Source organism: Giraffa tippelskirchi, chromosome 1, assembly GCF_054371585.1.
Source record: "Giraffa tippelskirchi isolate mGirTip1 chromosome 1, T2T-mGirTip1v1.2.pri, whole genome shotgun sequence".
NCBI classification, from domain to species: domain Eukaryota; kingdom Metazoa; phylum Chordata; class Mammalia; order Artiodactyla; family Giraffidae; genus Giraffa; species Giraffa tippelskirchi.
Window position 1 is genome coordinate 189,518,608 of NC_137275.1, and position 25,243 is coordinate 189,543,850.

At 41.4% G+C, this 25,243-nt stretch overlaps 1 protein-coding gene across 6 annotated transcripts in view; it reads left to right on the forward strand.

Annotated features, from left to right (window-relative positions):
* The window catches only part of DOCK5 (dedicator of cytokinesis 5), a 261,149-nt gene that overhangs the window by 198,143 nt on the left and 37,763 nt on the right, over positions 1 to 25,243 (forward strand). For 5 of the 6 annotated variants that reach the window (XM_081516237.1, XM_081516228.1, XM_081516254.1 and 2 more), the window contains 12 exons: positions 955 to 1,049; positions 2,951 to 3,029; positions 4,131 to 4,231; positions 6,676 to 6,734; positions 7,051 to 7,205; positions 8,217 to 8,302; positions 10,717 to 10,876; positions 12,502 to 12,542; positions 13,436 to 13,526; positions 18,615 to 18,734; positions 21,997 to 22,086; positions 23,803 to 23,907. In XM_081516237.1, coding sequence (XP_081372363.1) covers positions 955 to 1,049; positions 2,951 to 3,029; positions 4,131 to 4,231; positions 6,676 to 6,734; positions 7,051 to 7,205; positions 8,217 to 8,302; positions 10,717 to 10,876; positions 12,502 to 12,542; positions 13,436 to 13,526; positions 18,615 to 18,734; positions 21,997 to 22,086; positions 23,803 to 23,907 — 1,182 coding nt within the window. The remainder of the gene's footprint in view (positions 1 to 954; positions 1,050 to 2,950; positions 3,030 to 4,130; positions 4,232 to 6,675; positions 6,735 to 7,050; positions 7,206 to 8,216; positions 8,303 to 10,716; positions 10,877 to 12,501; positions 12,543 to 13,435; positions 13,527 to 18,614; positions 18,735 to 21,996; positions 22,087 to 23,802; positions 23,908 to 25,243) is intronic. The other variant, XR_014060920.1, reaches the window with a different exon arrangement.

Below are 25,243 nucleotides of genomic sequence, written 5' to 3' on the forward strand. Positions count from 1 at the left end.
TAGTACACCTGAAACTAATATAATACTGTGTGTTAATTTTAATTGAATTTTTAAAAGATTCCAGAAAGTTAAAAGAAGTGTCAGTTTTCTCACAATTGGTGGATGCTTTTGAAGTGCAGTAAATCTGTTCAGACATTTGGCAGTCAAGCACTAAAGATATTATGGCTGGTAAACTTGGGATCCAGAACCCAAAGATCTGGATCCTAGCTCTCTGCTTCTTGGTTTCTATGGCCTTAAGCCAGTCGTTTAATTTTTCAATAGTCTGTTTTATAATTTATGTAATTTATGCAGTTTTTTCATCCTTGTCTCCCTTAGCAGACTATGTAAAATTGTTAGTTACTCAATTATGTCCGACTCTTTGTGACCCCATGAACTATAGCCTGCCAGGCTCCTCTTCCATGGGATTCTTCAGGCAAGAATACTGGAGTGGGTTGCCATTTCCTTCTCCACGGGATCTTGCTGACCCAGGGGTCGAACCTGGGTCTCCTGCATTGCAGGCACATTCTTTACCGTCTGAGCCACCAGGGAAGCCAGATTATATGATGTAAACATCAAATCATAGGACAGCTCTAAGAATACTTTATTATATATACACTCTATATTCACAATGGATAACCAACAAGAACCTTCTATATAGCACAAGGAACTGTGCTCAATGTTTTATAGTAACCTAAATGAGAAAAGGATTTGAAAAAGAATACGTGCATGTATATGTATAACTGAATCACTTTGCTGTACACCTGAAATTAACACAACATTGTGAATCAACTGTGCTCCAAAATAAAATAATTAAAAATAAAAACCACTGTGTTATCCCCATGAAACTTACTCAAAAGATAGACTGTTACGGGACCGTGGCCATCATGTTCCTTCCTTTGCATCAGTGTAATGCGGGCCAGGCATATGATGTGTAACCCAGTTTTCCTCCAACCATTCCTCATCTATTTTCTGCAGGACTTCCTCATGGAAACTTTTATCATGTTTAAGGATCTAATTGGAAAGAACGTCTATGCTAAAGACTGGATGGTCATGAATATGACGCAGAGCAGGTGAGACCGCCCACCGTGGGGCCAGCGGCATTTGAAAACTTGGGTCTGGTAACTAGATTTCTGAGCTTTGTGAAGCACTGTCTTGTCTCTTTGCCTCGGGTCCATCATCTGTAAAGTAAAGGTCCTCCTGCTTCTATGGTCTTGGTGTATACCCTCCTGTTCTTGATTTCACCCAGGCTATTTCAGTCGCTCTGACTTGGGCTCTCAACTCTCTTCTTTCTGCTGTTACCTCTTCAATCTCATGTTGATCATCAGCTCTGCAAGACATCTTTCAGTGTCTTCCTGTGGCCTTTATTATCCTAATATTCAAAGCTTCTGCATCCTGGCCCACCCTGCTTTCCTAGCTGTATCTTCCACTGTTTCTCCCATGTACAATGTGCGTGCGTGCTAAGTAACTTCAGTTGTGTCCGCCTCTTTGTGACTCCATGGACTGGAGCCCACCAGGCTCTTCTGTCCATGGGATTCTCCAGGCAAGAATACTGGAGTGGGTTGCCATGACCTCCTCCAGAGAATCTTCTCAACACAGAAATTGGAACCCACATCTCTTGTATCTCCTGCATTGGCAGGCAGGTTCTTTACTAGTGGCGCCACCTGGGAAGCCCACATACAGTGTGCCCTACAGCCACATTTTGGCTCTTGTGAGCCTCTTCCTGCCCCTGAACATGCTCTGTGCCTTCCCTCACATTGGCTGCTTCCACCTGCAGTGCCTGCCCCATCATCTCTGGCCATCAGTCTGCCTCCCATTCCTTTAGGTCCTTCTCAAATGCCATCTCCAAAGGAAGCCATTCTGACCTAGATGTCATCTTCTCTCCTTTTGATTCCCTATACCTGTTTGATACCCCCTCCTAGAATTTTCCATATTCTTTGTTGGATCAAGGTTCGATTTATAGGTTGCAAGTGATCCCTGCCAAGCTGTAACCTTCTTAAGACCAGGAAGTGTCTCTTTCAAGGCAAAACCTAAGCCAGTGCTTTGCAGTTGCTGGTCTTCAACAAAGACCTGTTTAATTCAAGTCAAATGAACTGAATACAGATACTTAGGGGCTTCCCAGGTGGCTCAGTGGTAAGAATCTGCCTTCTAGTGTAGGAGATGTAGGAGACTCAGTATTGATCCCTGGGTCAGGAAGATCTCCTGGAGTAGGAGATGGCAACCCACTCCAGTACTCCTGCCTGGAAAATTCCATATCGAGAGGAGCCTGGTGTGCTATATAGTCCATGGGGTCGAAAAGAGTCAGACACAACTGAGCACACATTTACAGATACTCAGATTCAGGATTTTTCAAGAGCTAAATAAAGTAAATTATTATGATAAGCATTAAGTCTCCATGGTCCTGATATCTGGTTAGAAAACACTTCCCAACTATGTACAGATTAGAAAAACAATTGCGTCCGAAGTCCTAGACTTTAAAACACAAGCATCACGATGGAGTAGAAATAGCTCTGGTCTGAGGCTCAGGAGCTGGTCCTCTCAACTGGCTCAATTGTGATGGAGCTTAGAGTGATGCTAGGAGACAGTTTGAGAAACTGGCCTTCACTGTAGACTGTGCTGTTTTTGGTCTCTAAGGATCTTGGTAGATGTAAAGGTCTTAGGTTAACAAATCCAGGCTTGATTTGTTTTGTGTTTTTTTTTTTAACATAGAAAATGTTAAGTCGTGTCTGACTCTGTTGCCCCATGAACTATAGCCTGTCAGGGTCCTCTATCCATGGGAATTCCTAGGCAGGGATACTGGGTAGGTAGCTATTTCCTTCTCCAGGGGATCTTCCCAACCCAGGGGTTGAACCCAAGTCTTCTGCATTGGCAGGTGGATTCTTTACCACTGAGCCACCTGGGAAGCCCAAGAAAATGTCTCAAAGAACATGAAGTTTGCCTTATTTATCCAGTGTGTTTTTCTTCCCTCCGCCAGGGTTTTCCTCCGTGCCATAAATCAGTTTGCTGAGGTTCTCACCAAATTCTTCATGGATCAGGCAAGCTTTGAACTTCAGGTAAGCATCCAGTTCACTTGGGAGTTCCTTTAGCTGTCAGCTGAAGCAAGAGGATAGTTTCATTTTGGAAAACAGGTTACCTTAGCTCTTATCAGAACACTCATACACACCTACTTGCAGGTAGTCACACAAATGGTTTAGTGTCCAGAGAGCAGTGTGTATACACACCTGTTTGAAAGTCCAAAGTGATAGCAAAACAGGTGACTACTAGCTCCATCTTCATTTATTCATCCAACAAATATTAGAGAGTTATACCTACAGGGCATTATTCTAAGTCCTCGTGAAGGCAGACAAGGTTCTGCTTCCGTTACAGGGTACATTTGGTTGTTGATGTGCTTCTGCTATGTCATGGCCTGTGTTTGTATCTGTGGAACTTTGAAAGTGAAGACATAAGCAGAGGATATTGCGTATACGTATACGTGTGTATGTGTGCATATGTACATATGTGTTTATATGTGTATGTGTGTATATGTATTAAAATGGTATATATGTGTGTATGTGCCAAAATGGAATTCAGCTGTACAATTCATTGGTAACCTATTAATCTACTTTGTTTATTTTTTCTGTAATCTTTTCAGTTATAATAAATATTTTCACAATATTTTTAATGACTGAATGCAGCCCATTTTATGACTGGATTATGATTTAACCAGATTCTTCATATGAAAATTTAGGTTGTTTGCATTTTCTGTTATATTAAATAGCACTTACTTAAATATTTTTTAAATATCCATTTTTATTTTTCCAGGATAAAGTCCTAAAATATTTACTAGTTCAAAAGTTTGGCAGAACACTAGGACTTTCGATAAGTATTGCCAAACTACCTACTATAAATAGGTACACTTCTTGGCAGCAATTTTCCTTTATCCCAAGAATAAAGACAAATATAATAGTTTAAATTTTTTTAAAAAAACCTTAGTAGTGTTAAAATTTTCAGGGCTGAATCATTGAAACACAAGAGAGAAAAATGTCCTGTGGATATTACTTTATTTTTTTATTAATTTCTGGAGAGTGAATTTCTACTATGTGTCACTGTTTTAGTATGACCTTTATTAATGTTATTTTCCATTGCTTTTCACCCACACAATTAATTTTGAGCAGCTCTGGAACAATTACTTCCATTTGGCAGTAGCATTTCTCACCCATGAGTCCCTTCAGCTTGAAACCTTCTCACAAGCCAAGCGCAACAAAATTGTAAAAAAGTAAGTGTCCTCTTAAACCTGCTTATAATTGGAAAGGGAGTTCTTCCATTTCTATTCAGAGCAGGATTTTTGATATCACAGAAATTACTGTTCACTGGCTACTCATATTGTTAGTGACCTTGGTCTTAAAATAATCACTTAATAAACCTCAGATTGCCCCAGATTCACATCTCTTTTCAGGGCCCCATTCATTTTCCAATCAACCATCGCATTCTTTTATAGAATCCCTACATGGAGAGGCACTGAGGCCAGAAAGTCCTCCCATCGCCCAGAACAGCTGCCATCTGCTGACAGCTTACCCAAATTGCAAGCTTAGTGCCGCTCTTACTCATGAGTCACAGAGCAGACTCCTTTGGCACCACTGGTCTATCTCCCAGTTTTAGTTACTTCAGCAGAGAAGCCAAGACTAACACATCACTTAAAAATGCCCTCCAGATTCCTGGCTTAGTATTCAGAATGGGCTTATGTGCAAGTGTGATGAGAGATTCAGGGAAGATTTTCATTGCTTTCATCTCAAGTCTTTCAAAGTTCATTGAGAGCCTAGGAACTTAAAGGCTGTGTAATTAAAAAGGGTTTAAGAAATTTATCATTTTAAGGCTATGACATTCTAGTTCTGTGTCCCTGCTAGCATGTCTAGGATTCTAGGCAAGTTATTTTAGCATCCCTCTAACTCTTCCCTTAAATACTAAGATTGGTATCTAAGAGGTTGAGATTTAGTGATTGCACTTTCAAAGATAAAAGTAAAAACTATTTTGTAGATTTCATGGTGGGGTGATTATCAAGAGATATTTGATTTTTAAGATGGACACCTTAATCTTATTCTTTAAAATATCTTAAATGACATAATTTCATTCAGAGATGGGTTTGATTTTGGTTAAATGACCATGAATGAAATGAGTTGACACCAAATCTGATAAATAAAGTGGCTAGTTAGGATAAATGATCCTTGTTTTGGACATTTCAGGAAAGTGTGACTATGTGTACAATCCACATAAAAATGTATATGCATACTGGTAAAGATAAGCCTTAGGAAATAAAAATATTTATATTAAGGTTATAGGAATGTGAATGAGTTTTTTTTCAGGACTTCTTATTTTTAGTAAAAGCATCAACAGTAGTATTAAAAAGCAATAAGAATAGTTATTTATTGTCCAGTATGTGCCAGACTGTACTACACATGCTTATTTAATATTAATAATAAAATTAGATACTTTTGTTAAAATGGAATAGTAAGAGAAATTTTTCAATATGATTTTTATTCTGACTTCTGAAGGCATTTCCAAAGCAGGAGTTTCGAAAAAAAATGTTGGGTGCAATAGTAACATGAGTAGAGAATGTAGATCTGTGCTGGCAGGGTAGGTCATACGTCCATACTTGGGATTCCCTGGGAACAGTCTCCATATCTGCTTTTGACCCACCCTATTTCCGTTTTCTAAGCCCCCAACCTCTGATATGGCATGTTATGTGGAGCAGCCCCCAGCTTTTGTATTCTTTAAAAGATTTCCAGGTGACTATTACTCATCGCCACCCAAGAACCACTGTCTAGATCAATGTTTCTCTACATTTTTGTCCTCCCTTGTCAACTCCTATAAGAAACCTTTTTATTTTATTTTTTTTAACTTTTTTTCTCTTTTGTCCATGCCATGGCTACATGTGGGATCTTAGTTTCCTGACCAGGGATTGAACCCATGCCCCCTGCATTGGAAGCAGAGTCCCAACCACTAGACTGCCATGGAAGTCCCTAGAACCTTTTTAGAAAATGTTTTCCTAATCACAGCCCCCCCAATGAAATATTAATACCACCTATATACTAAATATATATGTTTATGTACTAAATGTATACCTTACTTTATATGTCAAAGCAGTAAGCTGCTTTTTTTTTTTTTGTCCGCATGGGCCAGTTTTCACCCCTTTGGAGATGTTATCACCCCATTTGAGAATGTATGTTTAGAACTTCCCAACGTGAGCGCTTTAAAGAATGTACTAGTGTGGATAAGGGTTACTCAAATATAACTATATACAGGCAGCATATTTGTTATACATCATCAGTCATATTACCATGTAAGTCATACCTCATTCATCTTCCTTTTCTTTAGTATTTTATTTATTTATTTTTGCTGAAGAGCAATCAGAGCGTTTCTCACTCTTCCCCCTTCAGTAAGTGTGTTGATCTCATCTTCTCAGTGATTTTTGGCACTTACTTTGCTCCACCTTCTGCTGGACCCCCATCTCTAAGTCTGTGTCCCCTCATCTCTGTATATCAGTCTTTTGGGGGCTTATTTACATGTCAGCTGCATCTCTTCATGTGATTTTTGCCTCAGTATCTACCTTGATTGTGACCTAGAGGAACACAGGCTCTCTTTACTCCCCTTGTCATTGTATCAGTATTACGTGTTCTCGTTTCCACTGCACATTTTTCTCCTGGTTTATGATCTTCTTCCTAGATACGGGGACATGAGGAAGGAGATCGGCTTTAGGATCCGGGACATGTGGTATAACCTGGGTAAGTGTACAACCTGAACACCACTCCTTGTGCTCCACGCATCCCACGATGAAGTCTTTTTCATTTTAATTCCTTTTAATTCAATTAAAATTTCATTTTAACTGTGATTGGTTTGTCTGTGTGTCTGGAAGTGCAGGTTAACGTATGGGTCTCTTATGACAGTCAAGTGTTATCAGAATACAACATTTAGTCACTCACTTCTGAATTGAATTGCTTTACCCACAACTTTTTCTTTTCTTATGGTCCCTGTGGAGGAAGATTGTAACACTTGACTTCTGGTGAAATTGTTTCATATTCTCACTTCCTTTCATTTCAGGTCCCCATAAAATCAAATTCATCCCATCCATGGTGGGTCCCATTCTGGAAGTCACATTAACCCCTGAAGTAGAGCTTCGGAAAGCCACCATCCCCATTTTCTTTGATATGATGCAGTGTGAGTTCAATTTCAGTGGAAACGGCAACTTCCATATGGTAAGGAGTGGTGGATCACCTTACTAGTGCATGTAGGATCCAATTCTTTTTTTTTTTTTTCTAATAGGGAATCAGTAGCCTGAACAGTACAAATCAAAGTTATCTAAAATCTTCTGTTTTTTTCATTTTATTTTGTAAAGCAATTAGACATAGAATTAAGATACCCCATCTTTGGTCCTGGAAGCAGTCTTTTTGGTACATGTGTTTCCTAAAGCAGCACTCTTATCTCTGGATCATTAAAATTTGACTTTATGCATTTTAATCCTATCTCTTGCAACTGTTACAGTGGATTAAGCTTTAGTTTTTGAAGTCTAGTTTAGAGACCTTAGTTGGCCTGATACATTTTTCCTGTACTTCAGTTTTCTTATCTATCAATACATATAGTATATTAGTATCAAAAGGAAGATTTTGCAGCTATGGAGCTCCGCAAAAGCAATCCCATTGTCAAGACTTCAACAGGAACCAAAAATAAAATGGAAAGTTAAAACCATTAAGGTATTTTTATATGCATAGTTGTAATAGGAAAATAATATTTAGGCTAGTTTTCTTTCTGCAATTATAAAGCAAAGGACAAAGTTACGCCAGGCTGCTTTAGAAAATTTTGACATGGCCTTGGTGCATTATTGGGCTTCTCAGGTGATGCTACTGGTAAAGAACCCACCTGCCAATGCAGGAGACATAAGAGACCCAGGTGCAGTCCCTGGGTTCGGAAGTTCCCTTGGAGGAGGATATGGCAACCCACTCCAGTATTCTTGTCTGGATAATCCCATGGACAGAGGAGCCTGGTGGGCTACAGTCCATGGGGTCACACAGAGTCAGAAACGACTGAAGCTAGCTAGCTAGCAGGTACATTATTAATGAGTGATGTGAACTGTGGTCTTCCTGTGTATTTTGAAAAGAGTTCACAATTCAGTAGGGGGGTGGGTCCTAGTCTAGAAATGTTGGCCGTATGTCTTTCCTGTCCTCTTCTGAGGTTGTGACGGTCTCCTGTGAAATTCTGACTGCTTTCAGTTTGAGAATGAGTTGATCACAAAGCTGGACCAGGAAGTAGAAGGGGGCAGAGGAGACGAACAATACAAGGTCCTTCTGGAAAAACTGTGAGTATTTCAGAAACAGAATCTCTAGCTGATGGCATCATTTAGTGATGGACGAAAACAGGCTTCTGCTGCATTTACAGACCAGTTGAGTAGTCTCAGCATCGCTGGGGTCACCACCACACTGGTTTTCCGTGAGGTTCATGGAGTGGACACCATCCACTGCTGCCTGAATTCATTTATCTGCTGTGAGTCAGATGTTCATGTTTTCCTGGCTAGCCCAGCCCTCAAGAACAGGGCAGATGGAGGAGAGGGGGAGATCGACTGAGTGGTGACATCTTTCCCAGTGTTTGAATTGCTGAAGTGTAACAAAAGTGCTAGCTCCTGTAATTATGGCTTCAAAACAGTCATTTAGAGGAGAAGGGAAAAACATTTCAGGGTCCCCTTAAAAATGCCTTATGCCCTGGAAAGGGTGTCTGGGAACACTAGGTGCACTGTCAGTCGTTTTCATTTCCCTCCTTCCATCCCTGACTCAACTCGTCCATTCCCTCCCTCTCTGGCACCCTCTGGCCATCTTACTCTGGCACCCTCTGGCACCCTTTGCATGTATGGAATAACAGTATAAAACAGCGTTTTATAAAACAGTATAAAAACAGTGTTTCAGAACACTCAGAAGAGATTTCCCTGGTGCTGCAGTGGTTAAGAATCTACTTACTAATGCAGGGGACACGGCTGCGATCCCTAGTCTGGGAAGATCCCACATGCCAAGGGGCAACTAAGCCTGTGTGCCACAACTACTTAGCCCATGTGCCTTGAGCCTATCCTCCTCAACAAGAGAAGCCACCAAAATGAGAAGCTCTCACACCACAACAGAGAGTTACTGACCCCTGCTTGCTGCAACCAGAGAAAGCCCCGAACAGCTATGAAGATCCAGCACAGCCATAAATTAATTAATTGATTGATTAAAGAATTTTAAAAAACACTTAGATATTAGAGTTGAAGACTGTGTTTCAAATCCCATTTTTTCCACATACTAGGATTTTGACTTTGTATTTATGTGATGCCTCTTTTTTTTTTTTTCTTTTGGTCATCTATAATAATAGGATCTGTATTTTGGTGAGGATTAAATGAGATGATGTATTCACATAGTATCTGTCGCAGATATCATGCTGGATATCATGGTATCATGCTGGATAAATGTGGGCTCTTCTGGTGTTTGTTACTGTTATTACCTACAGATTTCCCTAGCATTTATGATGTGAGTATTTCCCTAACGTTTATGATGATGGCTAATTCGGTCAACTGTTGATGGAATATGTGCCTAGGTCATTCCGGGATTTACCTGCTTTGGGGAAGTGGTAGGCAGTAGACTGAGTTGAGGACAGTGACACTCCCAACTCTATTATTCTTTTTTTCAAAAAATTTTTAAGGAATCAGCACAGAGGATGCTCAGAAATGGAACTGATGACTTGTCTATATTTTGAAGTTCTAGAAGTCTGTTTTATTTTGTTTGTAATGGGTGATAAGAACATTGGTTGATCTTTTCATCTTGTATCCATTTGGTCTGCCTGTTTGAGCTTCAAACCTCTTAATTTATCACTTCTGTAGTTCTGATCTCGTACAGGAATTAAGTGCCAAAGTTACCCACACATAGAAAGTTTACCCACAGTGTTTACAAGCTATAAAACTACACTTAAAAAAAACCCTACAGTTGACTTTTCATGTACAGATCTTGTTTTTCCTTCATTCTTTTTGAATCATGAGTGCAGAGAAATATGACTGCACAAATCTCCAGTGCTCAAGAATAATTTTAGAGTCTGGTCTAGTGCTTTGAACCCCCTTTTTGTCCTGTTCACCAAGTTTTCTTTTGTCTAATCTAAGAAGCTCCTATGGAAACTTTGCTCTATTTGGGTCCAGAGGGAGATAATTTAGACCAAAAGTTTAACTTCTGTTTACTTATATACACCTGTGCCTTTTTCCCCTGAAAAATAACACTTTTATGTGAAAAGCCACATGTCTGGATGTATACTAGGTTCTTAGTTTCCTCTAGGCTGGGCATTACTCCGAGACTCTCCAGAGTTCCCTCAGGATGCCTGAGAATAAAGACAGGAAAAAGATGGTCCTTTCAAATGACCAGAGGAATCAGATAGTACACGCAAACCTCTTGGGCAAAAGTTCTCATTTCTGTGGTATAGACAGAAGACAAATAGAAATAGAAGTTCAAAGAAGGGCATCATGGGCTGGGATTCTCAGTGATAGTGGGGCTTGAGCTGCAGACCTAAAGAAAATGGAGAACTTGAGTAACAGCAAAGAGCCTTGTAAGTGAAGGCTCCAGGATAGGATAACCTGGAGTCACATGAAGGATGTGTATCTCTTGGTCCAGCGCCACCTGCTGCCAGGACCATGGGCAGCACTCACAGGTGGTGGTGGAATGTAGGTGTGGGACAAGGCATTTTTTCTCCACCTCTGCCCCCCAGGCTCTTAGAACATTGCCGGAAACATAAATACCTCTCCAGTTCTGGAGAAGTATTCGCGCTCCTGGTCAGCAGCCTCTTAGAGAATCTCCTGGACTACAGAACCATCATCATGCATGACGAGAGCAAGGAAAACCGCATGAGCTGTACCGTTAACGTGCTGGTATGTACCACACCCCTGGGTCCCCGAGAGGGCAGTGCCGAGCACCCCTGACTGCACAGCTCTAAGTAAATACGGCAGACACGAGGCTCTCCCTCGACCACCTTTCTGAAGTATGTGTCCTGCTGAGTCTAATTGGAATGGCCAAGGGAATTCCCTGGCCGTCCAGTGGTTAGTACTCAGCACCTTCACTGCTGTGGGTTCAGGTTCAATGCCTGGTTTAGGAAATAAGATCCTGCAAGCTATACCACGTGGCCAGAAAAAGATAATTGGAATGGCCAACTCAGCTTTGAGCTCACAGATAACAGCTGCCTCAGACCTTGAGGATAAATATAGAAACAGCGATGGAAAATGCAACATAAGCTTTTGACTCAGCTCTCTTACAGAAGGCCATGCTCAAACTGTTTCTCTGCCTTTTTTTATGTGATTGCTTTTGTGTATCAGACACAAATGAAAATGCATTAGAAACAATATACCATGAGTAGAGAATTAGTCCATAAAATCCTCAAAGTGGTAGAACCCCATGGTCTTGCCTTTTCCTAAATAATTATAACTGGGACCAAAGACCTCAGAGGTTTAGCAGCCATGGTCTCCTCTACTTAATATAAACAAAATACCTACCATTTCTGACTCCCTAAGAAAACAGAGTATCAAGTGATTTGGGTATTATGACTTGTCTGCTCACCTCGATTTCCCTCACGGTGGTCTTAAAAAAAATTCTTCAACTTTTCTTTGTATAGACTGAAACTTTTCCTGAGTCTTCCCTGGGGTCCAGTGATTAGGACTATGTGCTTCCAATGCAGGGGGCTCAGGTTCTATCCCTGGTTGGGAAACTAGAATCCCACGTACCACATTGTTGTTTAGATGCTCAGTCATGTCTGACTCTTTGTGATCCCATGGACTGCAGCACATCAGGCTTCACTGATGTTCACCATCTCCCGGAGCTTGCTCAAACTCATGTCCATTGATTGAGTGATGTCATCCAACCATCTCATCCTCTGTCATTCCTTCTCCTCCTGCCTTCAATCTTTCCCAGCATCAGGGTCTTTTCAAATGAGTCAGCTCTTCACATCAGGTGACCAAAGTGTTGGAGCTTCAGCCTCAGCATCAGTCCCTCCAGTGAATATTCAGGATTGATTTCCTGTAGGATTGACTGGTTTGATCTGCTTGCACTCCAAGGGACTCTCAAGAGTGTTTCCAGGACCCCAGTTCAAAAGCATCAATTCTTCAACACTCAGTCTTCTTTATGGTCCAACTCTCAACATCTGTACATGACTACTGGAAAAACCATAGCTTTGACTAGACGGACCTTTGTTGGCAAAGTAACGTCTCTGCTTTTTAATATGCTGTCTAGGTTTGTCATAGCTTTTCTTCCAAGGAGCAAGCATCTTTTAATTTCATGGCTGCAGTCACCATCTGCAGTGATATAGCATGGCCAAAAAAAGACACCCAAAACAAAACCCTGCCATTTCCTTATTTTGTGGGTGTATTTGTTAAAGGGAAAGAACAAAGCCTTTGGAAAAATGACACTGTTGAAAAGTGCAGCTAGCTGTTTGGCTGTTTTTGTGGCAAGCTCATCAATAACTGATTTACAATTGTATTTTGTGTCTTTTTTTTTTTTTTTGTAGAATTTTTATAAAGAAAAGAAGAGAGAGGACATCTACATAAGGTAAGCCAAAGGAAATTTCTGCTCTTGCTGTTTATGTCATGGATTTATTAATTCCTTTTCATGCAGTGATAAACTTGAACACCATCTTTGGTTCTTCGAGAGACAACAAATAGTATGTGATGTATTCCCATCCACCTGAAAAGGTAAACTCTTTAGATCAATACACAGAGGAAGTGCGGGGTGAGGATTATGTCAGGGAAGGATGGAGGACACTCCAGCCAGCTAACCAGGCAAAGACATGAAATTCACCCTCTGTCAAGGACTGTTAGCCCTGGGTTCAGGAAGCCCTGAACAAACTTGGATGTAAAGCATGTGCATTTTCTTGGGGAAAGATTTCTTAGTTCTCATGAGCTTCCCAAAGAGGTCTGGGACATGAAAAGCAAATTTAAACACTACTACCTTAAATGAAGAATACCAAGTAGAACAGATGGACTAGGAAAGACAAGAAGCAGCACAAAGACTTAAAGCAGGGGTCCTCAACCCCCCTGTGAAGAACTGAACTATGCAGCAGGTGATGAGCGGCGGGCCAGTGAATGAAGCTCCATGTGTGTTTATAGTGGCACCCCATTGCTTCCATTGCCGCCTGAGCTCCGCCTCCGTCAGATCAGCATAGGCATTTGATTCTCATAGGAGCCTGACCCTTACTGTGAACTGCACAAGTGAAGGATCTAGATTGCAGACTCCTCATGAGAATCACCTGAAACCACCGCCCCCCACTCCCCGTCTATGGAAAAATTGTTTTCCATGAAACTGGTCCCTGGTGCCAAAAAAGTTGGGGACTTCTGCTTTATGGGATTAGGAAGTAGCTATTCCTGCCACCTGGCTGTGGCATGAGCCGAGTATCCCATCAACTCCCTGGCGGCAGAATGCCTCCTTTCTCTTCTTCTGACCAGGTATTTGTACAAGCTACGAGACTTGCACCGGGACTGTGAAAACTACACTGAAGCTGCCTACACACTCCTCCTACACGCCGAGCTCCTGCAGGTGAGTGGATCAGGGAGGCAGTATGTCAGCCATCCAGCCCTGTGGGACCACGTCATGTACATGTCATGATTTTGATGGGAAAAACTCCTATTCAGGGAGGACTCTTTAATCCAAAAGTATTTGTATACCTTCTAAATAGGCAGAGCTATTTAGACCAAGGTTTGGAAAATGTCCATTATTATTTATTTACTTATTTACTTACTTTTAAGTTTATTTATGAAGTACAGTTGATTGATAGTGTTGTGTTGATTTCTTCTGTATAGCAAAGTGCTTTCAGTTCAGTTTAATCGCTCAGTCGTGTCTGACTCTTTGTGACCCCATGGACCGCAGCATGCCAGGCTTCCCTGTCCATCACCAACTCCCAGAGCTTACTCAAACTCATGTCCATTGAGTTGGTGATTCCATCCAACCATCTCATCCTTTGTTGTTCCCCTTCTCCTTCCGCCTTCCATCTTTCCCAGAATCAGGGTCTTTTTAACTGAGCCAGTCCTTCCAATCAGGTGGCCAAAGTATTGGAGTTTCAGCTTCAGCATCAGTCCTTCCAGTGAATATTCAGCACTGATTTCCTTTAGGATGGACTGCTTGGATCTCTTTGCTGTCCAAGGGACACTTTAGAGTCTTCTCCAACATCACAGTTCAAAAGCATCAGTTCTTTAGTCCTCAGCTTTCTTTATAGTCCAACTCCCACAACCATACATGACTACTGGAAAAACCAAAGCTTTGACTAGATGGACCTTTGTTGACAAAGTAATATTTCTGCTTTTAAATAAGCTGTCTAGGTTGGTCATTACTTTTCTTCCAAGGAGCAAGTGTGTTTTAATTTCATGGCTGCAGTCACCATCTGCAGTGATTTTGGAGCCCCCCAAAATAATGTCTGTCACTGTTTCCATTGTTTCCTCACCTATTTGCCATGAAGTGATGGGACCAGATGCCATGATCTTAGTTTTCTGAATGTTGAGTTTTAAGCCAACTTTTTCACTCTCCTCTTTCACTTTCATCAAGAGATTCTTTAGTTCTTTGCTTATCTGAGGTTATTGATATTTCTCCTGGCAATCTTGAATCCAGCTTGTGCTTCATCCAGTCCAGCATTTCTCATGATGTACTCTGCATATAAGTTAAATAAGCAGGATGACAGTATACAGCCTTGATGTACTCCTTTTCCTATTTGGAACCAGTCTGTTGTTCCATGTCTAGTTCTGTTGCTTCTTGTGATTTAGTTATACATACATATATATATATATATATACACACACACATACATACATATGTGTGTGTGTGTGTATATATATATATATATATACACACGCACATTTACATATATATACACACACATTCTTTTTCATATTCTTTTCCATTATGGTTTATCCCAGGATGTTAAATATAACTCCCTGTACTCTATAATAAGACCTTGTTGTTTTTCCATCCTGTATACAATAGTTTTCATCTGCTAATCCCTAACTCCCAATCCATCCCTCCCCTCCCCTTCCTCACCTTTAGCAACCACAAGCTTGTTCTCTCTGTGAGTCTGTTTCTGTTTCATAGATATGTTCATTTGTGTCGTATTTTAAATTCCACACATAAACGACATCATATAGTATTTGTCTTTCTCTTCCTGACTTACTTCACATAGCATGATAATCTCTAGGTTCATCCATGTTGCTGCAAATGGTATTATTTCATTCTTTTTTATGGCTGAGTAGTATTCCACTGTATATACATATTGTATCGTCTTGATTCCTCAGTTGACTTTTCCATATCTTGGCTTTTGTTTATGATGTTGCTGTGAACATGGGAGTGGGTATCAATTATTTAAAATTCCTTAGGAAGCAGAGCACACCTTTCAGGGTGCTGCTGCTGCTGGTAAGTCGCTTCAGTCGTGTCCGACTCTGTGCGACCCCATAGACGGCAGCCCCCCAGGCTCCGCAGTCCCTGGGATTCTCCAGGCAAGAACACTGGAGTGGGTTGCCATTTCCTTCTCCAATGAAAGTGAAAAGTGGAAGTGAAGTCGCTCAGTCGTGTCCGACTCTTTGCGACCCCATGGACTGCAGCCTACCAGGCTCCTCCGTCCATGGGATTTTTCAGGCAAGAGTACTGGAGTGGGTTGCCATTGCCTTCTCCATTCAGGGTGCTAATACACTCTTATTTTTTAAAAAATGCACATCAATCCATATGTTTTTAAAAATATGTAAAACTGCAGAGAAGTGACTTGTAAATAAATATAGAACTGTAGAAGTACTTTCCTATTTACCTGTCTCACTGATAAATTATATTGTGCTGTGGATATATATACATCTTTCCATCATCAATCTCAAATAATTATTTCCAGTTCTGACAGCTCCTCCAACTTCAGATTCTGTATAAACTGTTCTGTCAACATCAATCTCTGAATGACTAATGACACCTTGAACTTAGCATGTCAGTAACACAAGCTGTTTCCTCCACTGTCTTCCTGGGTTCGTCCCTTCCTCTCCTTTCTCCCCATTTCACTAAAGGGCACCACCATCTAATAAAAGATACTGGGCATCAACTTTTACTCACACAGTCCTACATTCTCCACAAGCAAGAATCATGGACCCTTTGTCCAAAACTTGCTCTCACTTTATCTACTTTTCTTTCTTTTTAAAAAATTTTTGAATTTTATTTATTTATTTATTTTTGGCTGTGCTGAGTCTTCGTTGCTGCACAGGCTTTTCTCCACTTGTGGCGAGCCGGGACCACTCTGGTTGCCATACACCAGCTTCTCGTTGCAGAGGCTTCTCTTGTTATGGAGCGTGGGCTCTGGGGTGCACAGGCTTCAGTAGTTGCGGCTCCCAGGCTCTAGAGCACAGGCTCAGTAGTTGGTGGCATATGGGCTTACTTGCTCTGAGGCATGTGAGATCTTCCTAGATCAGGAATTGAACCTGTGTCTCCTGAATTGGTAGGTGGACTCTTTACCACTGAGCCAGAAGGGAAGCCATCTTTTCTTTTTAATTGAGAAAATTTATATGACAATCTTAAATCTCCAGGAATTATTTATCTACTAGTTGCAAATTTATACCCTTAAACGATCTTTCTCCTTTTTCTCACCTGCCAGTCCCTGGTAAGCACCATTCTACTCTCTGTTTTTGCAAGTCTAGATTTTTCTGATGCTATATATACATGACATCATACAGTGTTTGTCTTTCTCTGATTTATTTCACTTTGTGTAATGCCCTTAAGGTCCATCCGTGTTGTTGCAGATGGCAGGATTTCCTTCTTTCTCATGGCGAAGTAATATTCCATTGTGTGTATGAACGACATTTGTAATCATTCATCCATTGATGGACACAGGTTGTACTGTGGCTCTCGTGAGTAATGCTGCTCTGAACATGGGGGTGCAGAGGTCTCTTCCACACTCCCCACCCTATCCATTTTTCTTTATCTCCATTGCTGCTCTCCTGGTCCAAATTTCCATTTTTAGCCTCCTCCCTGCCTCTACTTTTGTTCCTAGCAATTACACAGTTGCAATTTTGTTTTATACCTAAATAATACATATACATTGTTCTAAAGTTTAGAATTAAAAACTGACATCTTCTGCTTGACAACTTGCCCCAAGTCAGCCATTCACAGTTCATATTCATGATTGGGGCACCAGAAAACTTACTGGATTACAGGGGAAAGCTTGTTGACTGTGGGGTGATCAGACACTCCAGTGTCTGTACTGCATTGTGGTTGTGGGGACTTCTTTTGTGGCACAGAGACTTCTCTTGTGGATTAGGGACTCAAGAGCACACAGGCTCAGTAGTTGCAGTGTGCAGACTTAGTTGTTCTGTGGTACATGGGATCTTAGTTCCCCAACCAGGGATTGAACCAGCGTCCCTTGCATCGGAAGGCAGATTCTTAACCACTGGACCACCAGGCAAGTCCCAGTAACTGTAGATCTTTTCATTTTTGCTGCTCAGAAAGTTAAACTCTCCTATCCTGGTGTAAGGTGGCATATGTGGATGCCACTTCTTCCCCCATATAGCTACTCAATAAGGATATTGCTTATGAAGTACAGTTCAGTTTCATCATTGGTATGAGATCTCATCTTTATCATGTACTGAATCACTATGGAGAGTCAAGGGAACCTCTTTCTAGATTTTATGTATTTTGCATGGGTATCTGTTGGATAATGCACCAGAACAACACTTTTAATTATCAATTCTTTACAGCATATTTTATGACCTGGTAGTTACTCTTTATTCCTCTTCTTTTTCAGAGTTTTCCACCTTATTCCTTTCTGTTTATCTTTGGACTTTGGAATCATGAAATTTAAAAATTAATTTAGGGAGAATTTCCATGATTATGAAATAGCACTTTCTTATCCAAAAGCATGGTATGACTTTCCATTTGTTCAGATCTGCTTTTGTGCCTTCCCATGGTGTGTTAACATTTTCTGTGTAGATGTTATGTTAATCTCTAGATATCTTCTCTTTCTAAGGTAATTATGATAAAATACATATGATGTAAAATTTACTGCCCTAGGTGTGTATAAGTACAGTTGAGTGGCATTAAGTACATTTGCATGATTGCGCCTGAATAGCCAGTCATTTTGAATTTATTCTTATTGGCATCTTTTCTTTTGTTATCTTAATTATCTCTAAATTATTTCCAAATATGTGATTTTTTTATCCCACTACTTAATTCTCTCATCAGTTGTGGTAGGTGTTTAGTAGGCACCTTTGTGAAGCGTTTGATTATGAAGAATACAATTATTGCTTTCACATGGTAGATTTTTTTTAACCCCCTTTTCTTCATTTTTATGCTTTGATATCTTTTACCTGGTTGTATGAATGGTGACCTCCAGCAAGACCACAGTCATGCTGGTTGGCAGCCTCGCCTCATTCCTGACCCTCATGGAATGCCTTCAGTATTGGTCCATTTGGCATGACACTTGTTTGTGTTGAAGCTGCTGTGTGTGTATGCAGTTTTTGTGTTTAGTAAAGCATTGAAAACATGGATGAATCAGATACGTGCAAATATTTCTGTGAATGCTTTCAGTTGAATATTTGTTGCATTCATCCTCTTTAATTAATTAAATGAATTGTGCTGCATTCATCTCTTGTGTTGCCTTTGTGTGTTTTCCAGTGGTCTGACAAGCCCTGTGTACCCCATTTGCTTCAGAGGGACAGTTACTACGTGTACACCCAGCAAGAGCTTAAAGAGAAGCTATATCAAGAAATCATATCATATTTTGACAAAGGCAAGGTCAGTGTTGCAGGGGGGTGGGGGGAGGTTGGTTGTTTTTGTATGAGGGCAAAGGGGGAAATGACTGCCACGCTTACTACACTACAGTTCTGATCTGCACCAGTCAGGGTTAATGCAGGGCCCATAGGTTAAGGGCACAGCTCCCAACAACTCAGCCCAAACTTCAGATGCCAGCTGCAAGTACAGAAGTCCCCATGCCACCCACAAATTACATGGATGTTGGTTCTGGCAAGGCCAGTCCCCATTCTCAGACTGTCTACGTGACTACCATAAGTCACCTCATTAGTATCAATTCCCATGTCTCCTGAGGGGTCCACTGTGAACAACAAAGATACTTCTATCACTGGGGAGATTCAGGAGTTTAGAAGCTCCCTCCCAGGAACTCAAGACAAAAACCAGACAAATTCTTTATTATGCAGCAGTGACCCCGAACTTACTCTTTACTATTCCCATGTGTATCTTTGAATTCAAAATGGGCTGGATATTTTTAATGAGTGAGAAAATGGGTAGATAAATTAAGGTAAGAAAATGTGAGTCACTCAGTCATGTTCGACTCTTTGCGACCCCATGGACTGTAGCTTGCCAGGCTCCTCTGTCCATGAAATTCTCCAGGCAAGAATCCTGGAGTGGGTTGCCATTCTCTTCCCCATGTAATCTTCCTGACCAGGGATTGAAGCCCAGTGTCCTGAGTTGCAGGCAGATTCTTTGCCTCTGAGCCACCAGGGAAGGCCAAGGTAAGAAAGGCAATAAATAAGGATCAGTTATGGGAGGACACTTAACGTAATGGAGAATACAGTGAGCAGCCCAGAGCCCCACTCTCATAGCCATGATTGTAACTTTTAAATACTGCTGACAGCCAGGAGCTGGTACGATCACTGTCAGTGCATTCTTAAGACGTTGTTGGCTAACACCTGTGGCATTTCCCATCCCTAGGTCACTGCTTGCCTCACGTCGTAGACTGCACATAACAAGCAACTTAAGTCCTACAAGGGAAAGTAAAATAAACATGTAAACAGGGCCACCAAGTCATGGAATCTCTGATCATTTGGAGAAAACATGTCCAGCTGGAAGGCTTTTAAATTTAAAATTGAAAAAAAAAAAAAGAAAATGCTTAGATAGTGGGGAAGAAAATGCTACCAAAACAAAAAAGATTTCCAGATTTGACTCTTTTTAGGAGCCTGCCACTTTCAGCCACCACTGTTTTACCAGTGGAATCTGTTGATCAAATAAATAGGTCAAATAAATATAATGATAAAATAACTACCACCTGTTTAGAGCAAGTTACTATTTTGGGTGCTTTCCAGACTGTTTCTAATTTAATTCTTGCTCTAACCCTGTAATATCAATCCTATTTCAGTTTTATAGATAAAGAACTTGAGGTGTGCAGAACAAGTGTATTTGCTCAGACTTTGTGGTCTCTGCACTCCTTTACTCTTAAAAATCACTGAAGAACCCCAAGAGCTTTTGTTCATGTGGGCTATGTCCATTAATGGTTATACTCTTAGAAATTAAAACAAAATTTAAAAATATTTTTTCTTTTAACAGGAATAATAAGCTTATTACCTATTAATATAAATCATATCCGTTTATGAACAATGACTGTATTTTCCAAAAAAGTAAGTGATAGGACGTTTTTGCAAATCTCTTTATCATCTGGCTCCATAGAAGCAGCAGGATTCGAATATCCACCTTGACATCCAATCTGTTGTGACATCAAACATCCTGTAGCCACTAGGAAACTCCACTGTAGACTCATAAGGGAATGAGCATTGAAAAAATGCAAATAGGGACTTCGTGGTGGTCCAGTGGCTAAGACTTCATGCTCCCAATGCAAAGGCTACAGATTTGATCCTTAGGGAACTAAATCCCACATGCACAGCTAAAACCCGATGCAGACAAATACATAAACATTTAAAAGAAAACAAGGCAAATAGTATTTGTATTAAGAACATGGTTTTGGCCTCATGGACCCCATGAAAGAGTCCTGGGGACTCCCAGAGACCAGGCCGGGACCACACTTTGAGAACCTCTTTGCTAGGCTGTCTTCCTATCTCTGCATAGCTTAGCATTTGGCAAATAAGGAGCAAACTGGGCCCCATGGTGCTGTTAACTGGCCTTCTGCACCAGATCTAGCTGAGCTGGAATGGTCTCCATTTGGCACATTTCAGAGCCTTTTGAGTGATCCAGGCCCAGAGATTTCAGAAGGGACAAATTTGGCAAATGATGACATTAGAAGATTTCGTTTTAAAGTGTTGTACAACTCTGTGTGAACTGCACATACAGTCCTTCAGCAGCCAGAAGCAATGGACCATAGTGCCTGGTTAAGACTGAAGTAGGACATGTCCAGATGCTGTGTTAGTAATAGTATCCAGCTGGGAGGCATTTTATGAAAAACCAAAATGAACACAGGCTCATCAATCTGGGATACTAGCTTCAGATGCCAAATATGTGCATTTGGCTGTAACTTGCTTGGTCATAAGTACTCTAAGGCAGGGGTCCCCAACCTGTTTGATCTAATACCTGATGATCTGAAGTGGAGCTGATGTAATAAATAATAGAAATAAAGTGCACAAGAAATGTAATCCACTTGAATAATCCCAAAACCAACCCCCTCCCTGGTCCATGAAAAAATTGTCTTCTACAAAACCAGTTCCTGGTGTCAAAAAGGTTGGGGACTACTTTTCTAAGGCATTTGCTAAAGCAGTCTTTGACCAAGTAGGTAGTTTAGTTATAAACAGCAAATCAGTGCCCTGAGTTGGAGAAGTAGTTTCCCAAATTCCACACGACAGTACAGTCAGACTTTCTTTCATACCCCTGCCTCCTCCCAAACAGCCTAACTCAGAAGAAACACGCACACATACACCCAGAACCATAGGCCACACCTACTTCCCTTCCCCTCCAACAAGACTTCCATGCTCCCAAGACCTAAGCTTCAAAACTGGTTCCCCTCCACTTTCAGTGGTCTTTAGTGCTTTGCTCTTTCAACTAAGTATTGCTTTTTTGGGGGACACATGATGTTCTTCATGTTCTTGCAAACAGAAGAGAAAATGCCCCCTGGCAGAGCAGCCAAGGTACAGTGGATTTATGATGTCAGAAACCGGGGTTAGTTGATCCTAGCAGTGAGGCACGTGGGGAAATATCCACTGAAACTGAACCCACTTGACTCCTTAGTCATTGCCCAGTGACTCTGGAATGGCTTCTGCTGCTGGATCAATGACTGCTTTGTTCTCCACTTGTAACCCTCCTTTCTTTTTTTCTAAAGATGTGGGAGAAGGCAATCAAGCTGAGCAAAGAGTTGGCGGAGACGTATGAGAGCAAAGTTTTTGACTACGAGGGCTTGGGCAATCTCCTGGTGAGTCTGGATCAGAAGATGTCTTTCCTTCTGCATAGGAGCTGAACATAGTGGTCATGAAAATGGTGTTATAAGTGTAAGAAAGGCAGCACAAATGATGTTTTCAGTGAGGGGAAAGTACACCTTGCTTGGATTAAAAATGAAGAAAGATGAGATCTAAAAGCTATCATCAGTATTTCTCCAGAGTATCCTTAATAGGGGGCTCAGGACCCCTGTCTGCAGCCCTCTCTGCTGTGTGCCTTTTGCTGCTCTCTGGACCCTCCATGACCCTAGTCGAGCTTCCCTTTCCCCTCTCGGTTACTCTGCCTTCCATGAAGACTGTCCATGCTTCCGATGTCTTCTGACATCTTCTGTTCATAGAATTACTTGTCCTGTGGTCCGCATCCTCAGAGCTGTGAACCTTTTCCGTGCCCAGTGGGAGGCCAACACAATATGACATTGGGTCATTTTTAGTAGAAGGGTCACAGAAGGTCAGGTCACCCACTGTCACCCACATGTAAAAATTTGAGGAGATAACTGTCAAGATCATTTTGAAAAATATTTGGCAGTGTATATGGTACCTGCTCCTGCCATCATGCAAAAAGTCACATAGTAATTTCAGAAACTAAATTAAGCTCAAGTGTGAGTAACGTTACATGTTAACTTTCTAAGAAAACATTGTGATAGAAACCTTTTACGGAGGTAGTGTAGTAATACAGTCATGCTAATAGCATTGTGTGTGTGGGGTGGGGTGGGGTGGGGTGTACTGCTGTCCAAGTCCCCAGGTCTGGCTACCTATTTTGCTTCCTTTAAACCTGATGCTAGGGACTTTCCTGCTGGTCCAGTGGTTAAAACTCCACACTTCCAGTGCAGGGGACGCCGGTTCCATCCCCGGTCTGGGAGCTAAGATCCCGCATGCCATGTGGTATGGCCAAAAAATTAAACAAAAAAAAAAAAAAATTTTTTTTTTTTAAAGCTGACCATGTACCCACTGGCCAGAAAGCTTCTCTCCAGGGGAAAAGTTAAGAGTGACACCAGATATTGAAAAACAGAACATCACCACCACCTTCTGGGTACTTGTAGCTGAACCAAGGACTTGATTTTAAACCGCCTGTGTGAACTGGAAGGTTCTCTCTTTCTTTCCTCCTGGGTCTCTGTTCCAGTGTACCCACCCACGTGAATCCCATAAAGTTCTTCGTAACCTTTTAGGGGTCCTGAACCCCTTTAAGAAACAGGTGAAAGCGAAACCCTGCTTTACCCACAGATGAAATGCACATATGTTTGTACTTCTGCATATAACAGTAAGGATTTCCAGGGCTTCCCAGGTGGTAAAGAATCCACCTGCCAAAGCAGAAGACACAGGAGACATGGTTTCGATCCCTGGGTTGGGAAGATCCCCTGGAGGAGTAAATGGCAACCCACTCCAGGATTCTTGCCTGGGAAATCCCATGGACAGAGGAGCCTGGTGGGCTATAGTCCACGGAGTCGCAAAGAGTCGGACACAACTGAGCACGCAGCACAGGGATTCCCAGGCCCTCTTAGGCCCATTCATAGACACAGGCCCCAAACCCCCGATCCAACAGAAGGATAAGTGTTTGGCTCACAAGATGTTTTCCAGAAACCTTTCATTTCTCTGTGTTACATAGGAAACAGCAAAGCAAAGAGCCTGAACTATTTTTTTTTCCTCTGACGATGCCCTTGTAACCTCCCCATGAAATGTCTTGTTTTGTCTTCCAGAAAAAAAGAGCCTCGTTTTATGAGAACATCATTAAGGCCATGAGGCCTCAGCCTGAGTACTTTGCTGTTGGCTACTACGGACAGGGCTTCCCTTCTTTCCTGCGGGTAAGAAGCGCGAGGGTGGTCTCCCTGGCCATTGAGCCATGCAGTTGGAGGAGGGAAGGTCTTCATCTTTTTTCCAGATGGGTCTAGTGTGTTAGCAGCTGGAGACCTGTGTTCTCACTGTGGGCGGTCAAGGAGGAAAACCACTTCCTGAGCGGCTGGTCTCTTCACCCCCGGCCGCCTTTGGTATTCTGGCAGCTCTTTTGCAAAATTACTTTTCCCAGGTGGAGTGAAAAAAGGAAAAACAGAACCATTTTCTCTGCTGGTCTGCCGTTGCGGGTCAGGCTGGGGGAAGGTGTGGATTGATGTATCTCATTGTTTATTTGATTTCCAGCCAGGGCTAGTTTGAAAACAAATATTCCCCAGGACAAGACTGCAAAAGTTGCACAAAAATAAAACCAGTTTTGTTGGAATACTGAAAAGGACCATGTTTATCTTCCTTCTCAGAAATTTTTTATCATGTGGTATTGATTTTACAATCTCAAAAGCAAACCTAAAAAATAAAAGCTTCTTATTTTCTCCCACAGAAAAGAAGCCTCTTTTAGTGCTGAGCTAGGTTTAAACATATATTGGCCATCTTCCTTTCCCTAATTTACAAGGAAAAAGTGGAAAGGAAAATACATTCCTTACAGTGTCTAATAAGGAAATAGTTCATTCATTCATTCAGTAGCTGTGTGGCAAGAGCCTACTGTGTACCACTCCACTATTCTTGCCTGCAAAATCCCATGGACAGAGAAGCCTGATGGGCTACAGTCCACGGGGTGGTGAATGAGTCAGGCTCGACTTAGCGACTAAACAATACTGTGTGCCAGACATTAGAGATACAGTGCTGATTATTATCAGATGTGGTCCTTGCCCTCATGAATTTTACACCTTAATGGCTGAGTTAATTAAATAATCACATAAATGAATATAAAATTCAAACTGACCAAGACAGGTATTCTGTACTAGACGGGCTGGTTAAGCAAGTAGTATATACACAAGTCAAATAAAAACCTATGTTGACATGAAAATGGTACATAATTTGTAGTCATAATCACTAAAGATTAGATACAGCCCAGAAGTCCTTGAGCTGCTGCTGAAGGGATTGACAGAGTGTGGGAGAGCCATGCGGTAGAAGACTGCTCAAGAAAGAAAAAGCAAGCTCCTGACACACACAACAAGGGGATGAATCTCAGATGCGTTGTGCTGAGTAAAAGCAGTTTCACCTTAAAGCCTACATATTGTGATTTTATTTATATGGCATTCTGGCCAAGTCAGTACTTTCTCTAGGGGTAGAAAACAGATCAGTGGTTATCTGGTAATTGGAGCCAGGGGGAAGTTTGACCTACAGAGAAAC